The sequence below is a fragment of the Rutidosis leptorrhynchoides genome, chromosome 2 (genome assembly GCF_046630445.1).
Source record: "Rutidosis leptorrhynchoides isolate AG116_Rl617_1_P2 chromosome 2, CSIRO_AGI_Rlap_v1, whole genome shotgun sequence".
Taxonomy (NCBI): domain Eukaryota; kingdom Viridiplantae; phylum Streptophyta; class Magnoliopsida; order Asterales; family Asteraceae; genus Rutidosis; species Rutidosis leptorrhynchoides.
The window spans coordinates 560,630,407-560,640,563 of NC_092334.1; the positions used below are offsets into that span (position 1 = coordinate 560,630,407).

A 10,157-nucleotide genomic window follows, 5' to 3' on the forward strand; every position below is an offset into this window, starting at 1 on the left:
TTTGTTAAAAATAATATGTTCAATGTATATTATATTATCACATGTGACAAGCTCACAATTTATTACGAATTAGACTTCTAATCAGATCAGTCGGTTGGACAAAAATTTCAAAGACAGTGATAAAATAACAGAGATATTATATCCGATTATAAGCATCCATCAGTTTCGTTGAACACGAATTTGTTTAAGTTTGTAGGAATATAGTACACGAAACTGAAACAATTATATATATTATCACAAACATATAGAAAATATGTATAATAAGTAATCATAATAACAACCAATAGATAGAACGATCTAACCGAATTGAAGGTTGAACCGGGCTTGAGTTTGACACAATTCCCTTAAACAGATTCGACGTCTGTTCCCAGGGTACACCGGTTCGAAGCAGCGTACTGCCGGACTTGAACACTTGCCTGAAAGGTAACTGGAAGCGGGGTGACCGAAGTTGTAGAAGAAGAAGCATAGAAAAACGAATACAAATTCGTAAGTGTGAGGGTTACGGTTTTGTGTGTGTGTTAGTTGATGCCTTATTCTAAATACCAAAGTATGGTATTTATAGTGCAAACACAATCTAAATTGATAACAAAAGATTTACAAAATCACAAGTCAAATTTTTTAGGATCTTAATAAGAAAAGAAAAGATTGACAAAATCTAAGAGAAGATTTATCAAAATCCTTGATTGACAAATCAAATCTTTTCTTACTTTGCACTTAAACTAACAACTTTGAGACGCGATATCTCATTCACCATTAACCCGTTTTGGACACGTTTTAGTTCGTTTTTAAAGCTCTCATTAGTGGCTACAAAACCCACTACATAGTCGTTAATATATATCACTTTATTATATATTAATTTGTGTCCAAAAAATTAGTGGAACATACTTTCCAACCAAAATTTCCAACATGAATTATAATTTGAATGATTAAACGGCTTGAATGAATGTACTTTTGAATGATAATTACTTGTTTAATAATAATTTTAAATTAATAATATGATTGATGTAAAATTACTCATTTAATAAATATTCTTGATATATTTTTTAAAGAAAATTACATAAAAAATTTAAGTAATTAATGATTAGAAAAGTAGTTCGATTATAAATGGCTCAACACTAATGTTAAATCATTCAACCCTGTATATCATTTTGATGATGAATATTGAATGATTGATTCAACTTATTATTCAAACAGACCCAAAAGTCACCTTTTAAAACAAGTTGTTTGGGCTTTTGACAACTTTTTAGCATATAACTTTGGGCTTGAAACTTCGCTCGGGGCTAACGTGTTGCAAAAGAAATCTCTAAGCGTAATACGACGACGTTTCTACTCTTCTAGCCGAAATGAAGGACTGTTGCAACTTCGGAAATAAGACAATAAAAACCTCTATAGTGTTCAATTGTCTATTAATTGGCGTTAATTTCGTTTCTATGAAGTTTTAGTTATAGCTCTTCAAATGGCCAGATTCAGCTGGCTAACAAACCAGCCAAAATCAGTTCTACATAATTTCCTGGTAAATCATTCAATCACGAAGCCATAAATTCATCCAATATGATTATTACAGTTTCATTATAGTTAATTTGAGTGTTGTTTTTATCTATTTATTATTCGTTTCAGTATCGACAATATTTGCCTTCAGCGCAATCAGTATACCGTCAATTAGCTCCAAAAATTTGTCATCCAAATGTTCATAGTAGAGGTAATGTTGTATTTGAAATTAAGTTAAATTACATATTAAATCAATGCAGTTTTGTAATGTGTTAGGAGCATGAAAATGTAGTGTGATAATTATAGTTGAAATTGAAATTTGGATAAACCCTAATTTTAATTAACCGTTGCTATACACGTGGATGATTAAAATCATTTTGAATAATTGTGTGATTTATTTATCAGGTTTATATAATATTGGATATGCCGGAAATAGTACAGATTTTGCAAGTATGAGAATGATAATATTGAGGCGTTTTATTCATGCTACAGGTTTCATTTAATGACATTATTGGAATATAATATAACTATGTCTCTACCAATCATATGATTTATTTGTTTCTAGTGTTATGTATGTTTAAACTTTGCAGGATCTCGTATGTCGAGTGAAGGAGATTACTACAATGTTTTAGGCGTTCCTCCGAATGCTAGTAAAGACGAGATTAAGAAAGCATTTCATGCTGTAAGTGACTCCTGCATACAGAATTATGTTTGTTTACTGCTAGAATAATAAATGTATGAACGAAATGTCGGATCTGTTGTTTAAGAAATGAATATTGAATTTATAGTGTATGAATTTGAGTTTGTGAATATTTGAAATCATTATTATGACTTATCAGTTTACTATTCCAAATCAGTACAACAGGTATCACCCAGATAATTTCTCGTACCTACTTATTAGTTTGTGATACTTTAATCGTTGGATTTATCAATTCTTATTTGTTCATTATATGCTCTGCAGCTGGCCAAGAAGTATCATCCAGATGCAAATAAAAATAATCCATCAGCTAAAAGAAAATTTCAAGAAATAAGAGAGGCTTATGAGGTGTAGTTATTTTTTTTTTTTTACATCATTAATTAGTTATTTATTTAATTTTTATATCATCAATTCCTCTGCTGTGAATGGGAAAATATAGGTTCTGCAAGATTCTGAAAAGAGAGCCGAGTATGATGAGGTAACATTTTTTTTGGGTTTATACATGATTACATCTGTTTCTAGTTATAGATAAGTTCAACTAAGCAGTTTTCAACTTAAACAGCATGTAACTAAATGAGTGAAATTGTCTGTTACAACAGATGAAGCAGCAATCTAGGCACAGGCAAAGTACAAATTATTCTTCGGCTGGTGCCAGCGGATTCAGAAATGCTAATACAAGTGCCGAATTTTCTGACTCATTTCAAAAAATATTTTCTGAGGTCCTCGTGATTTTATCTTTCTACTAGTACCTTTGTTGGCATATATAATTGCCTGATCGTCTTTCGATAATACTAATAATTATTATATATTGCAGATTTTCGATGAGACGGAGAATGTTAGTAGTGATATTCAGGTTAGCTTCATCCCAGTTGCTACTTATATATGCAACCGTGTTTTAAAACCATGCCCAACTTATTTTTTGTTCTGAATATTTTAGGTTGATGTATCAATTTCTTTTATGGAGGCTGCTCGTGGCTGCACAAAACACTTAAAGTTTGATTCAAATATTCTTTGCGATTCTTGCCGTGAGTTTTTTTCTCCTTGGGAGATTTTAGCATTGGCAATTATGCTCATATATCCTGGCTTCTTTTAGTAGGATTTGTATAATGTATACTCTATTCATGTATGTATATATGTATGTTTATGTATATGCATACTGTAATTGATTTCTACTACCTAGAAATTGTGATTATACACCATCTGCATATATTATAATAATTCAGATTGCTACACAGGTTCAAGTTCATAAATATGATTTGAGTTAGCAGCTGTTTACACTTGTAATTAGTTTATTTTACAACTTCCTTCATGTTTTTCCCTTTATTTGTGATGCAGATGGGCATGGATACCCTGTTAATGCCAAGGCAAAAGTTTGTTCAACTTGTTATGGTTCTGGTACAGTAAGTGCCTGTATATATTTCTTGTTGATAATGGCCACTGGATTGCTTTAACCTAGAAATCAAGAAAACGTTGAACAATATGCTATAATAACTCTAATATTTCTATTGCTTACCTTATTCCAATTAGGTTTTCGTTCATCCCTTCATGGCTAGATGCAACACTTGTAAAGGGTCAGGCCATATTATTAAGGTTTGACTTTTTATGATTAATGGAAGCTTTAACTGCATTTTCAAGTGGACATAAATCAAATTTAATGGTTATAATCATATGGTGCAGGAATATTGTAGATCATGCGGGGGATCAGGGGTTGTTGAGGTGGTTAAGGAGGTTAAAATTCCCATACCAGCAGGTTAGTTGTGAATGTCATTGATTTTTTTTATTAATCTGAGATGAATTTTTTTTCTTCATATTTTTAAATTTGTTGACTTTATGAACTTCGTAACTCAATCAAGGTTGCAAAAATCGCTACTTGGGAGTACGCGGCGGGACATTTTAGGGAGTACTTGGCAACCCGGGGAGTCCTCGGATGTTGACCAAATTTTACTTTGACCAATCTTGACTGCTTTTTGACTACTTTTGACTGATCTTTAACCGATTTACTGAGTAATCCGAGTTTTGACCGATTTTCCGAGTAGTCCTGACTTTTGACAGGGTTTGACCAAGTTTGACCCAAGTACTCGGATGGACAATCAATTAATTGAATTTTTTTACTGATAATGTTGATTACTTATCTTCTTTATTCTCCATGAATTAGGCGTAGACTCTGGTGATATAATAACTGTCCCAAGGGCTGGCAAAGTTGGAAGACGAGGTCAACCTGGCACCTTAATCATAAAGCTAAAGGTAATGTAACTGCATATTGCTTATGTGTTTTCTTTAATTAATTGTCCACTGGATTTTGTAATTTATAAAACTCTGTAATGTTCATCTTTTTTATTTATTTTGCCATTTAGGTTTCTGAAGACCCTGTTTTCAAGAGAGATGGCGCAGATTTATATGTGGATCTAAATGTCAGCTTTACTCAGGTGAAAACTACATAATTTTGTAAATCATTGTATAGAGAATTTCATTTATAACGTATATGCTAACCTTGAGAAGATAATATTTTATATATTTTTGTGATGGAAATATTTTTTTGTTTTACAGGCGCTTATAGGGGGTCAGCTTGACGTGCCAACCTTAAATGGAAAGACACAAGTAAAAGTGAGTTTGTTTGTCACTAATATTTTTTATCTAAAGAGTTCTATTGTATATATATGAAACGGAAGTCTTATATTATATACTTAGAGTTGTAATCACTTGCATCCATAAATTTGCTTGAAAATAAAGGGACCAATGAGAACGCGACATGTGGCGCGAAAATCACATGTGATTGAGAAAAAAAAAATTTTGAAAAATTTTTTTTTTTCAAAATTTTTTTTTCAAAATTTTTTTTTCGAATTTTTTTTTTAAAATCATATGTGATTATGCATGTCAATCACATGTGATTGTAAACCCAATCACATGTGATTATGCATGGCAAATCCAATCACATGTGATTGTACAATTCAATCACATGTGATTGTGCAGGTAAATCACATGTGATTGTAAAAAAAAAAATTTTAAAAAAAATTTTAAAAAAAATTTAAAAAAAAATTTCGAAAAAAAAATTTTAAAATTTTTTTTTTCGAAAAAAAATTTTTGAATTTTTTTTTTCAATCACATGTGATTTTCGCGACACTTGTCGCGCTCTCATTGATCCCTTGAATCTCAACTTAATTTATGGACTCAAATGAATATTCCTCTATATACTTAATAGAACTTTATTAGGCTTTTCCGAAAATAGTAAGATCTATAAATTACATATGGTTGTGTTACGGAGTAAAATACATATACTGATAAGAGAATGTTTTCAGACTCCAGTGTAGAGAATTGTATAATTATATCTGGATCTAAGTCATTTAACGTTATACATATCTATAAGAACACTTATGAGCTTGTTACAACAACAACAACAACAATACCCAATTCCACTAGAGTGGAGTATGGGGGAGGTTAGATGTAGACAGTCCTTTCCTCTACCCTAAAGTAAAAGGGAAGTCATTCCTCCACCCACGGATACCTATCGGTCCCCAGGTAGAGGAAGTCGTCCCTCCCTATTCTGTAGAGCAGAGAGGCTGCTTCCTAGGGACCTCCGACCATAAAGAACCATGAATTCCAATATGTGCAGTAAAAGTATACAAGTAAAGTAGATAAAAAAGAAACTTTACCATGAATAAAGTATATATCAATACGATATGTATAGGTAAATAAAGCATGTAACAAAATAATGTAATATAACATATAATTAAAATATGTGCGTGTCAAATATGCAAGTATAACCAGTCATGTAAGTACAATAAGTATACGAAAACATGTTGGTAAGAAACATGTAGGTATACTATGCAGTATAAAATAGATGGTATACAATGTAAACATAGACAAATAAGCATACAATGATAGCATAAAAGCATGTGATATGTAAGTATGTATAAATTAATTGCTATATAATGTAATACAAACATGTAACCATATAGTGCAATAAATCCTCTGAAAATGCTACAATAAGTATAGATATATAATATAACCGTAAAACAGGTACAGCCAATACGATAAGGCACACAAGCAAGTAGGCAGGAAATATAATATAAATATATAAAAAATAAACAAAATGTAAAGTCTAGTCATCTATTCTAATTCTACTCCTCCACAAATTCCTATCAGAAGTCATGTCCTCAGTCAATAAGAGCTCCTTCATGTCAAGCTTCAATCTATCCTCCAACCTACGTCTGGGTCTACCCCTTCTCCTTACGCCCCCAACAACAAGGGTCTCGACTCTCCTAACCGGGGCTAAAAGTGGGCGCCTCAAAACATGTCCAAACCATCTTAGTCGTCCTTCCCTCAGCTTGTTGGTTATGTTCCCAACTTTCAAGTTCTCCCTAAAAACTCCATTTGGTATCAAATCTAGCATTGTCTTACCACACGTCCACCTAAGCATCCTCATTTCTGCCACCTCCATCCTTCTCTCCTGGGCTTTCGTCATTGGCCAACACTCCGATCCGTACAACATGGCCGGTCTGATTGCCACCTTGAAGAATTTCCCTTTCAATTTAAGGGGTACCTTCTTGTCGCACAATACCCCTTTCGCTGCCCTCCACTTCAACCATCCTACTCGTATACGATGTGTCACGTCCTCATCTATCCTTCCCGATTTGTGAAGCATCGAGCCTAAATATCTAAAGGACTCTTGTGGAGGTAAAATTTGGTCCCCAATTCGGACGTCCACAATATCCTCTTGTTCCTCTTCGCTCGTCCTGAAATCGCATCTAAGGTACTCCGACTTAAGTCTGCTAATCCGTAGGCCATTTGATTCTAGGGCGCTCCTCCATTGCTCTATCCTTCTGTTAAGCTCATCCTGGGAATCCGAAACTAATACAATATCGTCCGCGAATATTAGGCACCATGGGATGTTATCTTATACCTAATGATATTTTTGACAGGGATAAATTCATTTATTTATATAACAACTTCACTAATTTTGCAATTCTCGGATTTGTTATTCGGCTTAACTATCGGTTTATTAATATTTACGAGGTCTTGACTATTTTCTTGATATCAGTTAGTTGCATCTAGCAGTATTTACAGATACAAATACTTAGTATTTGTTATTCGGCTTAACTATCGGTTTATATTTACAGATCCCCAAAGGGGTTCAACCGGGACAGCAAACAGTATTAAGAGGCAAAGGTAAATAAATTTATTTTATTTCTTCTTGTCGATACACACATACAAATATGTATTGCATCGATATATACTATCATACTTTTTATCTTGATGGTTATAGGCTTGCCAAGGAAAGGTTTTTTTGTGGACCATGGAGATCAGTATGTACGTTTCCGCATCAATTTCCCTACGTAAGTATTCTATTTTTTTCTCAATTTTTATCTTAATGAAACATTGCTCTCAGTTTTTTTAAAGAAACTGTATTTGAGAAAACAGAACATATATTTTGTACTAATATATAAGAGCTCTTTAAAAGACAATATTTCAACGCACTTGTAGTTCTTTGATGTTGTAAACTAAAGTATGCACGTGTTTATTCTTCCACTTTTAACAAATCAACTAGATCTTATTTAGCATTTCCTCATCATTTGAATTGTACTAAGAACTAAATCTTAACTAGAGGTTGGCTATTTTGACCATTTTACTTGTTAATCTCTAATGGGTAATATAAAATAAGATAAAGTTATATATTAATCAAGAAATTTCGATATTTGTTAAAGTCATAGAATTTTGTGATCTTGTTTGGCACACTAGCTATAACAATATATTTTTGTTTTTTTTTTTTTTTTTTGAAAAAGTATTTCGGGTCAACCCAACCTGTAGTTACCTCATTTTGTACCCAACCCACCAACTTTGTATTGTTGTGCTCAGATGTGTTTTATGGGTTTATTTTACAGAGTAGTAAATGATCGTCAACGTGCCATACTCGAAGAATTTGCGAAAGAGGAAATCGAACAAGCACAGAAAGTTTCAGCCAATGAAAACTGGTGAGTGCCTATTAACTTACTGTATAATATGAAATTATTTGAAGGGTATAAAAAGTCCATCCTCAACCATTTTGACTATACTTTAACTCGTTTTTGTATAAATTTGTCTTCATTAGACATAATATAATATAGTGAATGTGATACACATTCTGAAAATGGTTAAACAGGCTTTACCAGCAGCTATCTACTGGTTGAAATTACAGGTGGCATCGTATAACCGAACACGCAACGTCCCCCAAGTTCATGCTTGAATTCTCTGCGTTCATGCTGTTTCTTCTGTTCCTGAACAAAGTCTTAAATTAGATCCTTCACATGGTCAGAAATGGAAGTCAAAGTCAACTAGGAGCATTGTTGAACCAATTTTTGTCACGATCGTTGCAGTACCGCTTGTACAGATACCAATTCCTTAAAGAAGGCGTATATTCGGTCGTTTTTCTTACTGAAATTCCCATTCACGTGAGTTGCCTCTTCGATTATATCACATTTTTGTAATATGCATGGGTGATGGTTTAGCTATATAGATAATGGCTGCAAAATAAAATAATGAAGTAACAATGCTATCTTGAGTTGTTCCTTGTGCAATGGAAGTTGTACGTTAATTACAACAGCCTGACAAAAGATACAGGAAACTTGGATATATGGTTACTCTAACCATATAGAATCATTTATTATTGAGGTATTATGACAATTTGTAGTCATAATATACTGCTAATCAATATTAAATTCTGAATTTTGGGTGCAATCAATTGAAACATTTTGGTAAAGTAGTTCATTTGTGATTAAATATTTTAGTTTTGCTGCATGTCTCTTTGAAAAGAAACAAAAACTTGTTGACTTTTATAACATATTTGATAACCTTGTAATGATAATCATTGATCATTGATTTTGTTTGGTGACCTCTTGATGGTAGCAATGCAGTGAGAAGCATAATGTATTCCTTTGTTTACGATGTTTGAGTTCTGTCTTGTTTACTACTGGGCCAGTTAGGTCGAAAAACATAACATCAACACAAACAGAATAGAACAAAATCTACCATGTAAAAGTATAATAGCTACACTCATTGAAACGGTGTATACTATACATAACTCAATAATCCTAATCTTAACTTTCAACCATTTCTTATGATACAAAATTTTATCTATCAACCATGATGTTCACCTTGTTCTCCACCTGTTGATCTACCATGACCATGTGGACCTTGTTCATGGCCATAAGTGGCCACCGGTGGAACAATGATCGGTTTCTTCTTTTTCTTAGCCAAACAAAAGAGTCCTGTAGCCAAAAATGCTAGGAAAAACACACCACCAAGTGAAGCACAGACGGTGATGACAACAGTATGGTGACCACCGCTGCTACCTGGTCCCGTGGGTGGACTAGCTATTGGTGTTGTTGGTCCGTTTGGTGTTGGAGGTTTCGGTCCATATGGTGTTGATGGGTAAGCAGGCTTTTCAGGGGTTGGAGGAGGTGGTGGTGGTAAATGATAAGGATAAACAGTGGGTGTTGGTGGTGGCTGTGTTGGTGGCGGTGTTGGTGGTGGCGTTGCTGGCTGTGTTGGTGGCGGCGGTGGTGAACTATAATGATAAGTGGTGAGTTTTCTTGAAGAAACCATGTTTGCTCAATAAATGTGTATGCAAAGAGTAGAATGATGCTTAGTGTAATGTCGGATGACATACATATACTAGACTTGAATAACAATGGTAGTTAATGGTAGTTTTGACCATGATCCAAATGCCATAAACAAATGTTAACAAGTTAGTACTGTTTTAACACCTATATGGCTTCGTGCAAAGTCTTGCATTTCAAGCATAAAATATTAAGTTTTCATACAGGGTTTATGTATCTTATGATTTAAGGGCATATGATAAAAGTATTTAAAACCATTAATTCAAGTGGAATTTCATAAATATTCAAAATTATAAAAAATTTGTAATTATAAAAGGAAATTAAAGAAATTATTAGATACATTTTTTTTTTAATTTAAGTAACTTTAAGTGTTTTGGTAC

The 10,157-nt window shown here is 33.1% G+C and overlaps 1 protein-coding gene across 1 annotated transcript; it reads left to right on the forward strand.

Moving 5' to 3' along the window:
• Window positions 1-1,380: 1,380 nt before the first annotated feature.
• LOC139893119 (chaperone protein dnaJ 1, mitochondrial) lies at window positions 1,381-8,946 on the forward strand. The gene is made up of 19 exons (XM_071876257.1): window positions 1,381-1,513; window positions 1,618-1,699; window positions 1,894-1,980; window positions 2,079-2,170; window positions 2,450-2,533; window positions 2,625-2,663; window positions 2,785-2,904; window positions 3,000-3,038; window positions 3,123-3,210; window positions 3,521-3,585; window positions 3,713-3,775; window positions 3,863-3,935; window positions 4,341-4,429; window positions 4,540-4,611; window positions 4,733-4,789; window positions 7,303-7,351; window positions 7,449-7,518; window positions 8,065-8,154; window positions 8,358-8,946. The coding sequence occupies exons 1-19, from the start codon at window positions 1,457-1,459 to the stop codon at window positions 8,455-8,457; spliced, it is 1,416 nt and encodes a 471-aa protein (XP_071732358.1). The 5' UTR covers window positions 1,381-1,456; the 3' UTR covers window positions 8,458-8,946.
• Window positions 8,947-10,157: the final 1,211 nt, after the last annotated feature.

Excerpts from the sequence above, each read along its gene's own strand:
- LOC139893119 (XM_071876257.1), top strand. The coding sequence starts at position 1,457 with ATGGCCAGATTCAGCTGGCTAACAAACCAGCCAAAATCAGTTCTACAT. Across the intron at positions 2,534-2,624 it reads AAATAAGAGAGGCTTATGAG|GTTCTGCAAGATTCTGAAAA; the intron begins GTGTAGTTATTT and ends GGGAAAATATAG. Across the intron at positions 7,519-8,064 it reads TTCCGCATCAATTTCCCTAC|AGTAGTAAATGATCGTCAAC; the intron begins GTAAGTATTCTA and ends TTTATTTTACAG.